The 21,617-nt window shown below is 40.0% G+C and overlaps 1 protein-coding gene across 2 annotated transcripts in view; it reads right to left on the bottom strand.

Moving 5' to 3' along the window:
• Positions 1-21,617, bottom strand: part of fig4a (FIG4 phosphoinositide 5-phosphatase a) — a 59,854-nt gene that overhangs the window by 16,751 nt on the left and 21,486 nt on the right. Inside the window, exons 13-21 of one of the 2 annotated variants that reach the window (XM_030721277.1) lie at positions 19,342-19,458; positions 16,742-16,787; positions 16,082-16,230; positions 15,248-15,414; positions 10,345-10,483; positions 8,353-8,411; positions 6,247-6,394; positions 6,023-6,106; positions 2,788-2,983 (exon numbers count right to left, since the gene is read on the bottom strand). In XM_030721277.1, coding sequence (XP_030577137.1) covers positions 2,788-2,983; positions 6,023-6,106; positions 6,247-6,394; positions 8,353-8,411; positions 10,345-10,483; positions 15,248-15,414; positions 16,082-16,230; positions 16,742-16,787; positions 19,342-19,458 — 1,105 coding nt within the window. Of the gene's footprint in view, positions 1-2,787; positions 2,987-6,022; positions 6,107-6,246; positions 6,395-8,352; positions 8,412-10,344; positions 10,484-15,247; positions 15,415-16,081; positions 16,231-16,741; positions 16,788-19,341; positions 19,459-21,617 lie in introns of both variants that reach the window. The other variant, XM_030721276.1, reaches the window with a different exon arrangement.

The raw sequence follows: 21,617 nt of genomic DNA on the forward strand, positions 1-21,617 counted from the left end.
AGTCCATATTGCAAAGAGATGCGATGTAGACGTGTTGCACTCATCAGGCTGACTGACTGATGGCAATGTGTTGTCAAACTGTGTTTATGAATTGAATGGTAGTTATTTGCAAACCTTTGCCAGTTTATCTGAAAGTGGTTGCAGTCAGTCTGAGTCAGACCTTGACTATTTGAAGTTACGTTGCCTCCAACCTGTGCAGTTTCTTTCCAGTCAAAAATGCAACATCCGCAACCTGTGGGTGACTAATTGGTCTCCAACTAACTACTTGGAGTTGGTTGCCTAATGCAAAAGAAATTCAGTGCAATCACCAGTTGAACACAGATTATTCCTATTTTTGACTCAAGTGGAATTTCACTGTGTGAGCACATTTTAGAAGCTGATTTAGACCTCAACACCAACCTTACCAAGAAACCAACAGAGATAGCTGAATTAGCCATCAAAAAATTAAAGCAAGCTAAAACTCTGCAGGCGACCACATATCACATTATGTTATAAAAGCAGACAAAATCCTACAGCACATGTCCCACATTCTCCCCCCAAAGGGACCATTGAGGATCTAACTTCAAAAAGGTTCACAAAGGTTTAACACTATCATGTTACACTGTTATGAATTGTGCTTGCTCCTCCATATCTGCAGGTGGAGCTGTTCATTTTTCTTCTGTGTTTTGATTAAGTCAAGTCTGGCTGGCCTCCTGCCTACTTCCTGTTTCCAACAAGTCTGTATAAGTACACATTGTTGTGTGTTAAAGTATTTGGCATCTAGAAGAGCTAGATTAGTTATTTTTGTAACTATTGTAAATATCTTTCTCTATAAAAATAGCCCTGTAGCTGTAGGGGTGGGAAGCCTTTTTCTTTTAATGCCTTTGCTCCTAGGGAGCTAGGGAGGTCGGTAAGAGGCCTGTATTTTCTTTTGGATTTTCATGGTGCTAGGTAAGCTAGTTTTGTTTCCTTTCCCCTCCATAACTTCAGGTGTGCCTCAAGGCTCTGTCCTGGGACCCCTCCTTTTTATCACTTACCTTCTTCCCCTTGGCAATATCTTCTGCAAATTCAGCATCCATTTCCATTGCTTTGCGGATGACACCCAGCTCTACTTATCCACCAAACCTACCTCCTCCCTCTCCACATGCTTATCTGAAATCAAATCATGGTTCACCTCAAACACCTCAAAACTGAGTTCCTCCTTGTCGGAACAAAATCCACCTTATCCAAAGTTGGCAGTTTCTCCCTCTCAATTGACAGCTCCTCAGTTTTCCCCTCCCTTCAGATTAAGAGTCTGGGTGTCATCATTGACAGCACTCTAGCTTTCCACTCTCATGTCAATAATATTACCCGGTCTGCATATTTCCACCTATGAAACATAAATCGTCTCCACCTCTCCCTCTCCCTGTATACCACCTCCATCCTTGTTCATAGTCTTGTTACCTCCCATACTGATTACTGTAACGCTCTTTTATTTGGCCTCCCTCACAAATCCCTCCAGAAGCTTCAAATGGTTCAAAACTCAGCCAATTTCATTATTAGCAAACCCCCCCCCACCACATCACTCAAGTCCTACAGCAACTCCACTGGCTCCCAGTTAAATTCAGAATTAATTTCAAAATCCTCCTGTACACATTCACGGCCATCCACAACCTTGCCCCTCCTTATCTAGCCAAACTTCTTCACATCACCTCCTCCTCCTGCACCCTCTGGTCTTCCTCTTCTATCCGCCTTACTATGCCCTCTGCCCGCCTCAGTACCATGGGGAACAGAGCTTTCTCCCACTCTACTCCCCAGCTGTGGAACTCTCTTCCACCTGGCATTCACAATATTGACTCTCCATATTTTCAAATCACGACTCAAAACTTACCTGTTCAAGATTGCATACTTGCTTTAGTTCCTTTGGTCATTTTAGTTTCTGTTTGTGCTTTTTGTGATTTGTTTTTTTTTTAACCCCTGTAAAGTGTCCTTGGGTGTCATGAAAGGTGCTTACAAATAAAATGTATTATTATTATTATTATTATTGTCATAGCTGTGCCCACACTGATATTTTCTACCTCTAGAGATAAAATAAACTATTCTATCTGGGACAGCAAACCTCGCTTTAGCACTGGGCCCTTCCTTAGGAGCAGGGGAGTCATGTTTGTGTTACACTCTGGTTTCCCCTAGGCCGGGGCAAAAAAACCACATGTATAGAACCAAGCAAACCAAAATAAAAACAAGTGGAATTATGCAGGATTCATTGGTTTCCTTTGAAAAGCATAGTAGCAGCAGCAGATTTGTAAGCAACCAGATGACAGAGGAAACTGTATAACAACCACAATTCATTGCAACTAGCATTGGCATAAATACACACACCATTCAGAGCCTCTGCTCTATCACTGAGACTGATTAAGGTGACGTCTGCTCTTCTATCTGACGCAAACCGAAACAAAGAACTAATTTCTTCTGGGAGATTTAAGGGAGGTGGGCGAGAGAGAATACAATCAGGGTGACATACTCAAATTGGAATGCAAAATGCATTTGAGGCCTAAAATATAAGCAGTTAGCAACCCAGCCTAAACTGAGATGAGAATTGCTGGGAGGTCTTTAGACATCATAATGTATCCTTGAATTGCTAGAGGATATTATCTGGTAGGATGCTATTTTCACTTCTTATTAAACACTAATAGAGTACTCAGAAGTGAAATAATTTTTGATTTGTTTGACAAGATCCACAAATTCAAATCTGATAGCTTCAATAAAGATTATTTGGGCATCTGAATTCTCATTGTGTGTGTGTGTGTGTGTGTGTGTGCGCGATGATACCTCCTGTGTGCGAACACTCTCTCCAGACTCCGTTAGCAGTTTGATCGGGGTGGATCGTTGAGACACAGACCCCTCATCATCACGGTCTTCCTCGGAGTCATCCTCCGATGTGCTAGAGATGGCCTCCTCGCTCGGAGGAGGAGGTGCGCTGGCTGCAGTCTTCCGTTGGAGTACCGTCTCCTCTTTACTGCTCTTGCTGCTGCCAATATCCACACACGTGCACAGAGATCAACATATGAACAAACACATACAAGTATCTATCATATTTTGTACACAAAGTTTGCATTTGTATGTATTACACCTGGCATAATTTTACTGAATTTAGTCGAGCAGCAGAACCGTGATCATTTTAAGGAACACATAATGACTCATCAGAGCAGAAACTGCACCATGTTCTTCCACAATGTCTCCCTGAAGGAATGTGGCTAAACATGCAACTGAAACAAACTTTCTGGTCCCCAACAGCAGGAAGAGTTTGAGCCCATAATCTTTCTACAGAAAGAGGATTCTGCAACTATTGTCCTTCTGAGGCTCTGTGTTTTCTACCTCTGTCAAGAACAGCTTGTGTTACTCACTTCAGAATCTGTCTGAGATAATTCGTGATCCGTCCACACTTCCCTCTCCCGTTTCCTAAAGGCTTGCTTGTTCAAACACAACCCATGTTTGCCTCTTTTTGCAAGCAGCTTTTTTTTTAAATTAACAGTTGTGGACAGCATCTAATGAAAATAAGTGAAATAATTTATATGTAGATGCCGTTTGTGGATTTTTTTTTTACTTTTGTTTTCATCTGATGGTGATTATTGTCATGTCGGTATTAAGCAGAAATGGAAAAGATCGGACGTTTGAGAGCATTTAATAATAAAAAATTGAGTTAGCAATTATTTGTATGTTGATAAACTAATTGACCAGTCAGCTGACTCATTCCTCTTCTAGTCCAAAGGAAAACAGTTGAGATATTTGTTAATGGCAAAGAGAGAGCTGTCCCTCAAAGCATGCCTAACCTTACTCAAGGCAAAATGAGATTTCCTGAAAGACTTAGGAGTTTAAGACTTAGTTAAGCCACTGCTAAGTCGCAGATTTACCAAAAAAAAAACAAAAAACCTTGAATAATTTCTGATAATTATTTCAGAGATGCACAAATAAACTGACCACGGACCGGAATCAGCTAATTTCCAGCATTTTTGGCCCTGACTGGTGACCAGCTAGTCAGCCTCATGTATGAGCCAGTCCATTTCACATGCACAGCTGTGCAGGCAAATACTCCCAAGCACACTCACAGACATGTGTAGAAGCTCCTCTCTGAGAGTGAACACACAAAGTTCACAAAGATGCATGGACCCTGCAGAGGTTGCACAAGTAGTCAAACTTCTCCGGGATGGCACATCAATATGTGTCACTGCCAGAAGGTTTGCAGCGTCTCCCAGCACAGCCTCAAGAGCATGGAGGAGATTTCAGGAGACAGGCAGTTACTCTAGGAAAGCTGGACAATGCCATAGAATGTCCTTAAGCCATCAGTAGCTCCAGTATCTGCTAAGCACTGCCAGAGCCCTACAAAATAACCTCCAACAGGTCACTGGTGTGAATGTCTTTGTCTAGACAATCAGAAACAGACTTCATGAGGGTGACCTGAGGGCCCGACATCCTCTAGAGGGCCCTGTGCTCACTGCCCAGCACTGCGGAACCCGACTGGTATACTAAAACTGTCAGGTTCACGACTGGTGCCCTGTACTTTTCACAGATGAATGCAGGTTCACCCTGAGCATATGTAAGAGGCATGAAATGGTCTAGAAAAGCAGTGGAGAACGTTATGCTGCCTGTAACATTGTTCAGCATGACTGGTTTGGTGGCGATTCAATGATGGACTGGGGAGCCATATCCATGGAGGAACACACAGACCTCTACTCTGTGTGGTTAGGCAACGGCACCCTGACTGCCATTAAATATTGGGATGAAATCCTTGGACCCATTGTCAGACACTACCCTGGTGCAGTGGGTCTTGGGTTCCTCCTGTTGCACAACAATGCCCATTCTCATGTGCCAAGAATATGCAGGCAGTTCCTGGAAGATGAAGGAATTGACACCATTGACTGGATCCCATGCTCACCTGCCCTAAATCATCCAAGAGTCCAGGAGTTCAGTGATGCTCTGGTCCAGATCTGGGAGGAGATCCCCCAGGACACCATCCATTGTCTCATTCGGAGCATGCCCCATCATTGTCAGGCATGCATACAAGCATGTGGCGGCCATACAAACTACTGAGTACCGTTTTGCATTGCTGCAATGAAATTTCAACAAAATGGACTAACCTGCTGCATCATTTTTTCACTGTGATTTTCAGGGTGTCTTTCAATTCTCTGTAGGTTGATAATTTTCATTTCCATCAAACAATGTGGCATCCTTTCCTTCTTAACAAATTACCCAGTCCATATCAGTATAGATATCCAGCATGATTTTTTTTCCTTTAATTTTTTTGAGCAGTGTATATAGAAAACTATCTGAAGAACACAACCAGACTTGGGATATGGTTAAGTATGTAGATTGTAAGGCAAACGTCTTAGGCTATTATTTCTTACAATTGCAAGATGTTATCAGCTCTGCAACCTAAAGGGTTTTTATGTTTTTTTCTATTTTTATGTTTTTTAGTGGTTTTTAGCAATGCATATGTATATAACAGAACTAAAACTAAAATAACCTACACAGTCAAATTAATTCAGCAATTGGCTGAAGACTAGCTTAAAATTAAGAGCTACAATTAAAAAACATTGGCACTATAATTAAATTTCAGAGTAAAAGATGCAAAAGGAATGAATCAATTTAGATTGATAGATTACAGTACATCAAAAATAAAGATATTTCTGTCAACATTTCGTGCTAGAGGGTTTTGCTGCAGTCCAGTGAAGATAATTAAAAGCACATGAGGTTTATAAGGGGAAGTTTTGCATTAGTCTTTTTTTTTTCTAGCTGTGTGTATACATATTTATTTGGTAAAATATATTAATACATAAATGGTTCATAAATGGTTCAATTTTAAAGATGTTTTTCCAACCAAAAAATGCTGAAAGGACGGAACACTGCTTGTGGTTACACCACACAGAGTTTAAATAAAGCTGTGTGTATGAGGGCACAGTGACATGGGATTGATTTATTACATAAAAATAAATGAATAAAAATAAATAAATAAAAAGCTACCAAAACACCACAAAGGTCGACATGTACATGGTTGAGCTGCACTCACCCCAGCACTGATTTCCCAGTTTCCTCTGGCTTCCGGACTGTGAATGGGCTCGGATCCACTCCCACAGTCTTAGGCATAAATTCCCTATATGACCACAAATTAGAAGGAAAGCTATTAGTTGACATCCTGTATAACAGTAACTGCTAATAAATTTAAATTACACTGCTCATCAGAGACATGTCTCATCACCACAATTAGAGTCTTATGTACGTTTGTATATACACCTTGCAGACTTGGTCATGGCGATGCAGAACATCTCATCGAAAGAGGTGAGTTCATACGGTTTGAAGAATTCTGTGTAAATGTCAATACTCTCGTCAAAGCCGTTTACTCTCTTCACTCTAACCTTCTTCATATTGTCCTCACAGGGCACTGCATGAACAGAGGAATGGAGAAAAAAAAACATCAAAACACTGATATGTAGTTTGTGGAATATATAGACTGGTCTGCAGAGCTGAACTATTTTACCAAAAGTATTCACTCGCCCATCCAAATCATTGAATTCATGTGTTTCAATCACTTCCATGACCAAAGGTAAATAAAACCAAGCACCTAGGCATGCAGACTGCTTCTACAAACATTTGTCAAAGAATGGGTTGCTCTCAGGAGCTCAGTGAATTCCAGTGTGGTACCGTGATAAGATGCCACTTGTGCAACAAGTCCAGTCATGAAATTTCCACACTACTAAATACTCCACAGTTAACTGTTAGTGATATTACAACAAACTGAAAGTGATTGGGAATTACAGCAAAGCCACATAAAATCACAGAGTGGGGTCAGCGGATGCTGAAGCACATAGTGCGCAGAGGTCAGCAACCTTCTGCAGAGTCGATCGCTACAGACCTCCAAACGTCTTGTGGCTTTCAGATTAGCTCAAGAACAGTACATATAGAGCTTCATGGAATGGGTTTCCATGGCCAGGCAGCTGCATCCAACCTTACATCACCAAGCACCATGCAAAGTGTTGGATGCAGTGGTGTAAAGTATGCTGCCACTGGACTCTAAAGCAGGGGACATGTGTTCTCTGGAGTGACAAATTGCGCTTCTCCATCTGGCAATTTCCAGATGGAGAAGCAATCCAATGGATGAGTCTCGGTTTGGCAGTTCCCTGGAGAACTATACTTGTCTGACTGCATTGTGCCAAGTGTAAAATTTGGTGGGGGGGTTATCTTGTGGGGCTGTTTCAAGAGTTGGGCTCGGCCCCTTAGTTCCAATGAAAGAAACAGGACATTTTGGACAATTTCATGCTCCCAATTTTGTGGGAACAGTTTGGGGATGGCCCCCTCCTGTTCCAACATGACTGTGCACAATGCACAAAGCAAGGTCCATTAACCCCTTAACTGGCAGCAAAAAAATCACCTGACAAAAACTACATTACACCCTCTGGTTATTATTGGCTCTGAACAACCCATTTCATAGCCTATTAACTGGCTGCGTCTGGTCCGCGGGCCGAATGAAGTGCATTTATATGGCAGGCTAGACCCGCCCATTTTGACTGACACCTCATTCGGCCAATCATGTTAAGAAATGGGTTTCCCAGAGCCAATAATACTCAGAGGGCGTCACGTAGCTTTGTCAGGTGATTTGGTGCAGCCAGTTACATGATTGGCCGAATGACGTGTCAATAAAAATGGGAGGGTCTAGCCTGCCATATAAAAGGGACTACAAACGGCCCGTCACCGGGCCCTTGCCAGTTAAGGGGCTACAGACATGGATGAGCAAGTTTAGTGTGGAAGAACTTGACTGGCCTGCACAGAGTCCTGACCTCAACCCAACAGAACATCTTTGGGATGAATTAGAGCGGAGACTGTGAGCCAGGCCTTCTCATCCAGCATCAGTGTCTGACTTCACAAATGCAATTCTGGAAGAATGGTCAAAAATTCCCATAAACACTCCTAAACTTTGTGGAAAGTCTTCCCTGAAGAGTTGAAGCTGTTATAGCTGCAAAGGGTGGGCAGACATCATGTTAAACCCTATGGATTAAGAATGGGATGTCACTCAAGTTCATACGCGTGAAGGCAGACGAGCAAATACTTCTGGCAATATAGCGTATTTTGCAGTTATTTCTGACCAATAATAATAACCAGCAAATATACAATTACTGCTGTTTGATTAATGTTTGCCAAAATGATGATGTTCAGAAAATTGTTAAGCCTTTTTATTTGTGAGTTGTTGCCATGGGTTTGGGAAGAATCAAAGATGGGCTGAGGAATAAGCTAAGTATTGACAGACAAAGACAGTGACAGTTGTTCTTCTAACAGGAGATTTAAATGTGCTTCATAAATGGTTTTGCTTTTTACTGCTAAAATTATTAAATACATTGACAATACCTTCATCATAAGGGACAGGAAGATAGGACAGGATTCCCTCTGACCACCAGAGTGTGTAGCTATAAACAGATAAGATACACAAAAGTATTAAAACCTTCGCGAAGATGAGGTGTACTTTTCAGTCTGAACTTGTCACTCCTGGGACTTAACCTACATTTGTAAAATTGGTTTGGCTGGACCACCTACTGAATGGCTCCTGAATACATCAAACTTTTATTCAATGTGAGCAATTTGAGCGAGCGCTCTTACGATGATCTGGTTTACTGTGCGATGTGCTTCTTACGCCATTTTGAGAGCAAAAGTGCAAAGTGTGAAAGCTGAATTGAATTTAGTAGCATCAATGCTAATTTCTTGGAATAATGACTGAGCTACTTTGGCCCATTGTAGCCACATAAACTCGTGGCCTGAAAAAAGAAAATTGGGTCTGCTTTTATGTAAGCATCAAGACAATGTGAAGCAACCAGAATGAATACACCCTCACACATATGCACAGAAATAACAAGCACAAAATCACTCTGGGCCAAAACATGAAGTGAAATAAAGTCATCACTGGATCATAAGTAGGACAGTGATTGTGAAATTTGAAGGACATCAGCTTGGACAGACAACACTGCATGAACAAATAACAGGTTATAGAGACGTGTGCATGCACATACATATGTCTGTTGGCTCTAAGGGGAAGCAAAATAAAGAATAAAAATGCAAACACAATTTAAAAAAAAAAACAGAAATACATGAAAAAAGAAAATGTTTTCTTTAAGTATGTAGGCCTTTTATCATTTTATCATATATCAAGTTAAAGGCAATAATATCTCACATGTATAACATCTCAGATTTCACAGATGCAATCTCATGCTGTCCAATACAATATAAAACCCAACATTACCACAATACAAACTGGCAGGAAGAACTGTAATATTCCATCTGCCAGATCAAATTTTATCTTCCAGTAGAAATTCTATCATTTCAAAACACTACAGACAGCAGTGCCAGTGTTAAATTACTACTAGGATAATTACAAGGAGACTAATTACTGAGATAAGGCTGTTCTCCCTGGGATGAGGATGGTGGAGCAGCCAGCCTCGCCCAGCAGGTCCTCACATCTCAGAAATCTTTAGATTTCAAAATATGAATTATTTGGATAAACTGGCAACATATTCAAAATTTAAAAGGGATAATTTGTCAACAGAAAATATATGAAAATTTCATTAAGTGGTACAATAGCTAGAATAAGCATTACAACAGCTTTGAACATCTTTCTCTGTGATATTGATGCTTATCTATAACAAACTGATTACTCCCCCTAAGCATCAGCTTGAAGCATGTGTCTTTTTTACTGTTTGGGGGCCTTTTGTTTTTCTGGTTCTTAAGCATTTCTCTGTTAATGTTTGTGTAATGTCTCTTATATTCTATTTCTGATACCAAAGTACTGTTAAAGAGCATCACATGTGAATGCTACAAAAAAGTTTTTTTTTTTTTTTTGTTTTTTTTTTACAGGAATCAATTATTATAATAAGGTCAAATATAAATGGGAGAAAGAGTTCAGATTTCTCATATAAGTGAAGAAGAATAAAGCAACTGCAAACTAATAGTAAAGTGTGTAGAAACACACAGATACTGTGCAGATACTGTGGTGGGAAACCATAAAGCTCAACTCAAGAGTACCATATAACTGCATTTAATTAACTGTTGTGGGTCAAAGCTCCAACCACAAAAAAAGATCTACCCACATTCATGTGAACAAGCTCAGCACTCAAGACAGAGAAAATAAAGCCTGTGTTTAAAAAAACAACACATAAAAAAACAGCAATTATTTGTGAGAGATTTCCCACTGAGCTATTCAATCAGCACAAACCGCAAACACACAAAAACTTCCAAAGATTAAAAAATAATCAAAAGCATCTTTGTTTGCTTTGATATATTCACATGTTGTATGTTTGCGTAAAGTAGATGGTACTTTTTTTGGTTGGTGCATTTAGGGTGATCGGTTACCTCCGTCTGTCTTGGGGAATGGCCATGGTGCTCGTCTGATGCAGATAGAAGTCTGTGGGAAGCTCCCACAGGTGTGGCTTTGACTCTGATGGCTGGTAAACTTGGAGGAACAAGTTGATTGAATCTTGTCTGTCAGCATCTGGATGAGAGAAATGGACACATGAATAGCAAAAGAAACAGTAAAACAGTGTAAATGGTATGATGATTACAACACTTGGTCAAGAGATGGGATTATGCACCATTCAGCCATGACATTAAAACCACTGACAGGTGAAGTTCTGCTGGGAAACGATAGGTCCTGATATTCTTATGGGTGATATTTTAATTTGTACCACCCACCTAAACTGACTTCCAGACCAAACTAACCCCCTTCCATAGCAATTTCTATTGGCATCAGCCTCTCTGAGCAGAACCACAACATCACAAACACTGCTCATAAATGGAAAAGAGCCCAAACCCAAGTTTTGATTGGCTCTCCAACCTCCTAACATCCCAAAATATATACATCATTTCAAATGAGTATCAATGGGATGCACTGAAATAAGCATGACACACAGGACCCAACTGATCCACTATCAATGTAGAAACACGTTTTTTTTTTTTTCATTCTTAAATAAAGTTTGAATGAAAGATTTAAAATGAGGGTGCAGCTAAGTGATCTCTTCCAGTGAGACCATTTCTGATGAGGCTTCAGTGAACAGTAGATGGATCAACTAAACTCACCCCCAACCAGTCGAAGCAGATGGCTGCCCCTCCTTGAGCCTGGTTCTACCAGAGGTTTCTTCCTGTTAAAAGGGAGTTTTTGCTTCCCATTGTCTCAAAGTTGTTCATCACGAGTTGCTGACTGTTGGGGTTTTCTCTCTATAATTGTAGGGTCTTTAGCTTACGATATAAAGTGCCTTGAGGTGACAGTTGTTATGCTTTGGCTTTACACTGTATAAATGAAACTGAAATCGAATTGAAGTGGAAAATGCATCTTTTATTTTTTTCCTATTCCATAAGGACATGGCTTTCAGATACTGTAGATAGTTTGTTTTAGGCCTACCACTTCTTTTGTCCTTCACTTGTCCAGTTTAAAAATTTTTAAGGACACACTGCACACCATGATGAGATATGCCAAGTTTTCAATTAATAGTGCTTTGGGAATCAGTTTTTTTATTTGTTTTTTTATTTATGCATTTTTGCAACAGCTGCTAGTAACAAAAATAAACACACAGGAGGAAGCACTTTGGTGAAGTCTACTTCACTGGAAACTGGCCTTTTAAAGAATAAGTGACCTTTTTGCTATTTTTGCTCTATATCTTTTCTGTTTACATTTCAATAGCACAGCTGTGAGTCTTTTGTTACAGAGGGAAAAAAGCAGTAATTTGAGGAGCATTACTATTTAAATATGCCAATAGTTTATTTTTTGAGCAATTTCTCATGTTAACTGAATGTTAATAAAAGTGCCACATGTGACATTTGGGACATGTAGCTTTGAGTCAGAAGTGCCTTTTTGTTTATACCTTTTGGGAAGAAAAAATATCAAGATATATATCGTATATCGCCATTCAGCTAAAAAATATTATCGAGATATTCTTTTTGGTCCATATTGCCCAGCCCTAGGCACAACATACTAAAGATGAGTGAAAAAGCAGCCAGTGTCCAAAGAAAAACTTAGACAGCCTTCAGAAAGTCTGGAGAAGTATTGCTCAAGACCACTTTAGAAACAATAAGAAAGTCTGGCTCCTTATAAACAAAATATCAAAAAGAAAAAGAAGGGTGGCTCAAGACTTTTGCACAGTACTGTACATACAGTCATCATTATTCAAATCACAAAATCAACCAATCAAAGTCCAAACACTGGAGAAGAGATGCTCAGGAAGAAGTTCTAATGATTAAATGACTATTGTGGCAAGTCACCTTTTCAATCTTGTATTGTGTTCTATATTTTAACTTTTGTGTTTTGAGTCAACTGTGCTTTGGTTAAAATAAAATGTTAGTTTATAGATTACTGTGGTTCCTATACAGAAGATTACAGATCAAAAATGTATGTGACATGAACCTGATTTAGAATTAAATCTGATTTACCACAAAACTTCACCAGCTCTTCACTGAGAGAAGAAAAGAGCAGCACTGAGAAGTTACTGAATTAACATCTAAGTAAGGCTGACTCATACAGACATATCAGTAGAAACTCTAACCACTATGCTACAACATTTTGGCTATAAGTGTGTACTTACATAATCTCTGTCAGCGTTTGTGTACTCAGCATGTGGCACGTGCTTTGTACATTGCCCAGTTTAGTGCTATTTAATCCACCCTCCCCGACCATGAAGCCACGTGCACGTTGGATAATTAGGAACTAAACTGGGTTTTATTAAAGCCTGCCACCAAGACTATTCTCTAATTATTTTTTGCCCTGAGATTTATCTAATGTATCACAAGATACGAGTTAATAGTGATCTGTGAACGTAATATACACGTGCAACATTCACAAAAAGCCTTTTTTCCGGGGATGCATTATGAATGAAAGGAAGGTGATACATATTCTGCCAAACATGTCTGTTAATTTGTCTTAATAAGCATTAGGTCATACTGCTTCAACCACTTAAAAGCTGCATTGCATATGTACTAGATGACAATGTGTATAAAATGTATGTGTGAGCCAAGGGGAACACAGTGTCACAGTGCTTGCCTATGATATAAAAGTATATGTCATTTACAGTATAATTGTATTTCCCACACATATAATAAAGAAATATATACAAGATACTTATTTGCGTGAGCACCATTAATTGGAGAACTTATTATGGAGGGATACTGTTGTTTTTTGAAGGGTTAACATCTTTAGAAATGACTGCGAACACAAGGCTAGAATTACCCTTTACCAATTTAGCACAAGCTAGTCTGCAAGAACATGGAAACGCATAACCATGTGTAAATCTGTGATAATGGTTGTGCCCTTTTTTAGAGGGGCAGGTTGACAGTACAATCCAGACAGTCCTCAGACTACAAGGCATTTTGGCTTTTTTGTCCTTATCTAGTCTTCTTAAGTCCCAACAGGGAGTCATATCTTATTACCTGATACAGGTCATGGGATTGTTGAGTTTGCAGATCATGCATTTTGTACCAGTGATGGTCTCTGGCTATCTGTGGTACTGCATTACGTGAGCCTCTCGTTCGGACTGTGAATAAACAACCTGCTCTTCTCAGGAACCAACTGCTGATTGAATTTTTCAAAATTAAATCAAAAGCAACGCATCGATGATGAGATCAACGCCGTAGGTCAAGTAGCGCAGTTGTGTTACTCAAGGCTAAAGACACAGTACAAAATCTTCTTCAGTCAGGCAGTCACTGCTTTTGTAAACCCATTAAGATTTTTAGATACACTGCTTGTAACTACACGCTAGCGTGTCAATTATTACAAAATCTGAATTGCTGATATTGTAAAGCCACTTTTATCAGTAATTGCTAGGTAATTATATCATGTCTGCAAACTGGCAGCAATCAAAAAATATCTCAAATTAACAATATTAGAAATCAACTACAAAATACAGTTGTGAAAAATAGGGTTTTCTCAGGACTAGCAGCAGTAACTTGAATTAATTGCTTTCTATTTTCTGAGGAATTTTGGCCCACTTTTCTTTACAATGTTTCAGTTCATTGAAGTTTGCAGGCATTTATTTATGGACAGCTCTCTTAGGATCCTGTCACAACATTTCAGAGGGGTTCAGGTCTGGACTTTGGATCCTTGCAACTCCCTGATTCTTTTCTTTTTCAGCCATTCTGTTATAGATTTGCTTGAGGTCATTGTCCTGTTGCATAACTCAATTTCAACCAAGCTTTAGTTGTGGGACAGATGGCCTCACATCTGACTCTAGAGTACTTGTACACAGAGGAGTTCATGGTCAGCTTAATGACTGCAAGGTGCCCAGGTCCTGTGACTGCAAAGAAAGCGCAAGTCTTCACTCCTCCACCACCGTGCTTGGCAGTTGGTATGATGTGTTTGTGGTGACAGTGCTGAGGTGAAGTTGTTTGTTCTGACTGTGTACGTGGTATGATCAGCAAGTTTTGTGACCCAATTCACATTTGTCCGATGTTCTGTTCAAAGTGCCTCTGGGCAACTTCTGTGATTTCACTGTGGACCTCAAACTTGGTCTCCAAATAGTACCCAGATAGGGGCCACCCGGGTGGCGGCCACATACATATGCCACATTGCGTGCGGGCAGCGCAGGTGTCGCCAATTTGCCCACGTGTTTTCCCCTGTATCTTTCCCTAATTTCCTGTCTCTCCTCTACTGCAAATAAAGCCGCAGTGGCTAAAAAAAAACAAACAAAAAAAAAAATAGTACCCAGAGACCAAAAAGCACTTTTCAGTAGAAGAATCTGCAGTGTTCAAGGTGGAACGTGCACACGTCACAGATGAATGAGTACAACTGGTCAGACTGGGACTTCCATGGAATGATTTAGAAACATCAGCTGCACTGGAAGTGGTCCAGAGCTGCACAAGGAGACTATCTTAAAGGGGAAAATCAGTAAATTAAAATCAGCTCAGTGTTTTTATTTTTTCTAGAAGGATACACAGAACTTTTTAATTACACATCATATGCTCTAATAATAAAATGTAATTTGACTGACATGTTTACGCAAAAAAGTTCATAAATTTTTCAAGTAATGGCAGAAATGGAATTCTTAGTATTTAGACTTTTTTTAAACTCAGGTTTATCACAAGCTGCACATTTATATAATAGAGCGCAAGTTTCTCCATACTGCATACTGCCTGGATGCACTGTATGAGTATAATCTATACATGTGTGTACAGCTTGAGCTTGTTTCTATGGGCACCTGGGACATAAGGTTAGATTAAGTTGAATATAGAGTATAGCTGAGGATAAAATGGAAGGGAAAAAAGATTTCCACACCTGAGAAAGCATTGCTGTAGTAACGTGACAGTGTTTGCATGATATCCTTTGAGTGCTGTGTCCAGGGTGCGATCTTGCGATAAGTCTTGACCCTGTGAACCAGCTGAGAGCCACCATACTGCAGGGATAATGTGTCTCCATGGTCCTCGTACAGCTCCTCAAACAACCTGAACCCAACAAAAGAAAAAAAAAATACACATCAACTCAAAAAAAAAAATTGTGATTGTTTTATTATTTCAGTGAGTTTGGAAGGATTGTTATTTGCAAAGATGGTGAAAAAAAACAGAAATTAAAAATACCACAGATGATTGGATGTTTGTTTTGTGCTTGATTCTTTGTATGTGTGTGACAGTGATTAACTACTAAAAAGCTATGAGTCATATTAAGTGGTGTTAGTGTGAGGCATTCACGTTGCTTGTGAGAACGCCTCAAGTCAAGCATGTGACAGATTCTTGCTCTCCTTGATGTACTGACTGCAGCTCGTGCTGTCTTCAGACAGAGAAAAATAGAGCTTTAAAAAGCAGTTTCAAGCAAAACTGGACAGATGCAATAAAAGAAAGTACACTGAGGAGTGTTTGTGAATATTGAATTTAGTGCCGCAAACACTGGGATAAAGGGTTGGAATAACTGTCGTATTTGCTTCTGCCATTGGGGATGTATATAAATGAAAATGATAAAGTTTACATTAGCATGGATATTAGATTTTCAGGCACATATTCAATCATTTCTGTTGCATAATTAAAAGCACAAATTCATTTGCTATGGAAGCTCCCCACCCCACCCTACAAAAACACGTGAAAAAAAATACATAATTGGGAGTAAATTATACTTTACCTCACACAGTCAGTATCAAACTGGAGCTTGGGCTTGTCAATCATTCCCAGCGCATAAAGCTGATAGGCCAGAGCGCATTTGCCCACCATGAACTGGGCGGTATTGGTCCGGTCAAGACAATCCACACAGTTGGTCCGCAACACACCAATCTACATATCGAGCAACAAGAAGAAAGAATCTGGCTTTAAAAACTACAGCAAGTGGGTCCTTTCGTTAGACTACAGGTGAGCAGATCTTAGGTTAACAGAATAAGTAATACCTTTCAAATTGCCCTGCCTTAAAATATTTTGTCCTTATTTCAGCTGTGGAAAATACTTAAGGTACTTTAGTAGTTTAATGATCTCTTCTTAAGAAAACACATGTATGATTCAAATAAGACCACTGTTTGTGAGCTTTCCATAAAAACTCTGCCCTGTTTTGTAGCAGTTTTGAATGCACAGTATTTTACAAATAATTATAAAAGAAGCCATTTCTTTGCTCTTTCTATTATTTGTATTTCATTTCCCCTTATTTGTTTACTTTTATTGTTGTAAAACAGTTTGAATTGCTTTGCTGCATGAACTGTGCTATACATAAAGTCATCATTATTATGATAATAAACAGTTTCCTTTATTATGCTACATTTTTACATTCATATGTAAAAAGCTGCAACAGACATACCTGCAGTCGCCCAGTGGATGTTATGTGTCCACCTACATCTCCCCACCTGTAAAAATGTAATTTAATTTACTCAAGTCAATAAACTACTGGAAACAAAGCAAGCTTACATATTTCAATACTATTCATCTGCAAGAACATTTTATCACCTTTTCCATGTTCAGTATGGTGAAATTGCAATTATAACTGTCATCACAATGGCAGTCATCATTAAGGAATGGATGCATACACTGCAAAGACACCCTGACACAATAAACCCCACCCTTCAACCCCATCAGGAGTGCAAGTACAGAAAGAAATGTTCAGCAGACACCCAGAGATGAAACATGGAAGTCATGTTCACATTTAAACTATGAACTATCCAGCTGCTGGCTATTACTTTACACTTTGTTGCTGCAGATTTGTTAGCAGCACATGCATGATGCAAATCTCCCACTCACAAAGGTGTTCTATTAGACTGAAATGATATAGTGCATTGTCCTGCTAAAAGCAGACAGGTATACTGTAAGTATAAAGAGATGGACACTGCCGCAAGAATATTCAGATAGGCTGTGATACTAAGGGTCCCAACATGTGCCAAAAAAGTAACCACTGAACCACTGATACAAGGCAGGATCGATCCATGCCTTCATGTTTATTCCAGATTCTGACCCTACCATCTGAATGACGCAGCAAAATCAAGACTCAATTAGCTGACAGGAGTGGCACCAGGTATGGTCTTCTACTGATCATCTGCATTCAGAAATGCTCTCCTGCATACCCTGGTTGTAAAGAGTGGTTATTTGAATTACTGTTGCCTTCCTATCAGCTGAAAGAAGTCTGGCCATTCTCTTCTGACCTCTGGCATCAAACAGGCACATTCACCCAGAGAACTGCCACTCACTGGATATTTCCTCTATTGGTCCTAGTAGATCAGCAGTTTCAGAAATACTCAGACCATCCCATCTGGCACCAACAGTCATGGCGCATTCAAAATTATTTAAATCACCTTTCTTCCCCCACTCTGATGCTCAGTTTGAACTTTGGCAGGCCATCTTCACCATGTCTACATGACTAAATGCATAGAGTTGCTGCCATGTGATTGGCTGATTAGATATTTGTGTTAAAGAGCAGTTGAGTAGGTATACCAAATAAAGTGGTCATTCTAATATCTACTTGTTTGGCCTTCTTCTTCTTCTCCTCCTTCTGCCACAGCAGATCATCTAACTCAATCTCACTCTATCTCTAGCATTGTCTTCTGTCACATCAACGCTCTGCATGTCCTGCATTATATTCATAAACTTCCTCAGAGATCTTCCTCTTTTTTTCCTGCCTGGCAGCTCCATCTTCCTTTGTCCAGTATATCCATTATTGCTCCTCTGCACCATGTCCAAACCATCGCAACCTTGCCTCTCTAATTCAGCTCAACCTGACCTGTCTCTCTGTAAGTGTATGACAAATATTTAATTTTAGGTGAAACTTTAGCAGTCATATACTGAACTTCTAACTTTGGGTTCTGTCTTTTTCTTTTTCCATTTCAATTGAAATCACCACTCTCATTCAACACTTTCTTTTTAAAGTGAAAAACTGCAAATAAAGAACAAAAATCACTCTGTGAAGAAAGGCAGAATAAATTGTATAACAGTGAGCAGAAATCAATCAATACAGAAACCTTGGTAATTCCAAACTTCTCCTTATAAACTGTGGATACTGATGAGGAAGTTTTAAAACAAATTTATCTCACCTTTGAATAAACTCTATGACCCATTTAAAATCAATAAGGAGCTGTAGCTACAGTATACATCAAAGTACACCTGAATGCAGCAAGACTGAGACTTCAGACAAACATGTACTGACAAGGACAAGGCCGCGCCATCAAATTTTTCTAGATATCTTCATTATACATGGCCTAATTCCTGCATGTGATGAATGCTATAGGTGTCATACCTGATTATTTGTACAAAAAAAACACCTGTCAGGGTTGTGTTTGTGTCTGTACTTGGGAGCATGAGGCTGTGTGTATGAGTGCATAAAACAAAGAAAGTGTGATAGCTTGCGTAATACGAAAGAAAGGGTAATAAATATGTGCTGTGGCATGGTCGTTGGGTTATGTAACCGAATGGAAATGCTGTTTAAAAGTGATTAAATCATCCAGACAGTAGAAGAGCCGGGCACTACGTACATGGATGGCAATCTACTCAGCTCGTTAGCAGAAATTTCAGTGAAATACAACTGCCATCAGGCATAATTTCCATTAAGAATTCATATGTGGAGATTTTCAAAATCAAGTAGTGTCGATAAGCGTGATCTGAATATGTAAAAATACAAAACTTGATAATACACTAAGTTTTGGAAAACATCTGATATGTAAATCTGGAAAAGACAGTACTGTGGTTTCCTTTTCTTACAGCTTTTGTCATATCACTGATGTATACCATTCTACCTGCTGTCATTTTGTTATCGATCTGCTTCAAATTCAACTCTAAAACAATAACAGATGTGTTTGTTTTGGACAAGGCAGGTGACTGAAAGTTTTAAATCTTGCCCAGCAGCATTGTTTGTTTCAGCCTCCTCTGTCTTCAAGGGAAAAATAGAGCAATTGCATAGGATAAGAAAAGTCTCACCTGTCATCTGGTCTGAGGGTGTGACAGTAGAAGTCAGAGCGATTCATGAAGAAACCTGTTCGCTTGACCACATTCTCTGCTATCATACTCAGACGGTCCAGAACATTGAACAACTTGCTAAGACAGAAAGAGACAAATTGGAAATGTCGTTTAACTTGATACAGAATGATTAATTAAAAAAATGGATGACCCTGAGCAGTTCATTTAACAATTATATATCTAAGTCCCTGGAATTTTGAATTTCTCTACTTTGATCAAAACAGTGCTTAAGTTAAAATGCCAATATGAAAATATCAAAAACAATGAGAACATTTATACTATCAGTATTTTAAGTCAGAGCTGATTCAGAGCATTCTAGATGTTGGTCTTCATTCTTCAGACAGCCCACATATAAGGAACACGTCAGGCCTACAAATAGAATTACTGCATCATGGTTATATCCCTGTGCCAGTCAAGCTTACCAGTCAACATGTCTGTCTGGTTTTGACCATTAACTCTTTAGATATTGAACATCATCACTTTCTCCTTTTGTACTTTTGTGTACAATATCGGAATAATTAATAAATTAATTCTCAAGTTATACCCAAAAAATATGTTTTGGAAGGTCACGCTGACCTTGATCTTTGAATACCGTAATTGAATCTGTGCTTCCTAGGATTTAAGTAAATGTTCGTGCCATATACAGTCACGTGAAAAAGACGAGTGTGTGCATGTTAAATGTTAAAGTTCACAACAGTACAATTAGCAAAGAGACAGCTTGTTTTGCAGCTGCAGGACCTGGTCACTTTGCAGTCACTGATTTGACTATTAATTGCTCTGTATACCAAAGTATTCTAGAGTCAAATGTGATGCTATCTGTCTGATAGCTAAAGTTTGGCCGAAATTAGGTCATGCAAAAGGAAAACGATCCCAAGCACATCACCAAATTTACAACAGAATGGCCGGGGAAAAAAAAAGAATCGAGGTGTTGCAAGTCCAGACCTCAGCCTGATTGAAATGACATAATGAGACCCAAAGAGAGCTCTATAAAAATGAATGCCTGCAAAGCTCAATGAAGTGAACTAACATTACAAAGAAGGGTAGGCCAAAATTCCTCCACATCAATGTGAGAGGAATTTTGAGAGATGCTGAGAGAGCATCCACATCACTGCAGCTGGGGACCCACTCCATCTGTTAATCTCTTTCTCCCCTCTCCCATCACCTGTGAACAAGACCCTGACATACTTAAACTCCTCCACTTGGGGCAGCAACTCATCCTTGACCCAGAGTGGACAACCCACCCATTTCTAGCTGAGAACCATGGCCTCAGAGTTGGAGGTGGTAATTCCCATACCCACTGCTTCACACTCGGCTGCTAACTGTTCCACTGCAAGCTGGAGGCCACCACCTGATGAAACGAACTAGACCACAACATCCGCGAAAAGCAAAGATGAGATTCTGAGGCTACCAAGGTGGACGCCTTCTGCCACCTGTCTATGCCTAGAAATTCTGTCCATAAAAATTATGTACACAATCTGTGACAAAGGGCAGCCCCAGGGAGGCTGAGGAGTGTGATCCCCGTATAGTCTGTGTACACCTTCCAGTACCCCTTCTTAAAACTGGGAACCAATGCCCCAGTTTGTCAATTCAGAGGCAGTGCCCCAGATTTCCATGTGCCACTGCAGGTGTGTCAACCAAGACAACCCTAAAACATTCAAGAGCCTTTAGAATCCCAGGGCAAATCTCACCCACCCCAGGGGCCTTGCCACCAAGGAGTTGTTTAACTACCTTAGTGAGCTAGCCCCTAGTGATTGGTGAGTCGTCCCCCTTGTTTCCAGTCTCTTTCCAGTTTCAAGCACCCCACCCAGTGACTCCAAGAAGACTGGCTAGTGTGAACTGTCATTCGGCACATAAACACAAATGACAGTGAGGACTCATTCCCTGGCCCGAAAGCACAGGGAAACAACCGTCTTGTCCAACGGTAAAAACTCTGACGTACAGGCAACAAGCTGAGGGGATACAAGCAAGGATATCCACTCTAGCCTGCCGCCTGTCACTGAGGGCAACTCCAGACTGGAACAGAGTCCGGCCCCTCTCCAGGAAGGGCCGGACTCTGGGTCCAGCCCAACTATATCTAGCCAGTATCTCTCAACCTCATGCACTAGCTGAGGCTGCTTCCTCACCAGGGAGGTGAAGTTCCATGTCCCAATCGCCAGCTTCAATAGCCGGAAAAAGACACCAGAACCGCCGTCCCTGGACACCGCTTGACACACTGCAAATGAGCCATACAGCACCAG

Source organism: Archocentrus centrarchus, chromosome 24 (genome assembly GCF_007364275.1).
Source record: "Archocentrus centrarchus isolate MPI-CPG fArcCen1 chromosome 24, fArcCen1, whole genome shotgun sequence".
In the NCBI taxonomy this organism is placed as follows: domain Eukaryota; kingdom Metazoa; phylum Chordata; class Actinopteri; order Cichliformes; family Cichlidae; genus Archocentrus; species Archocentrus centrarchus.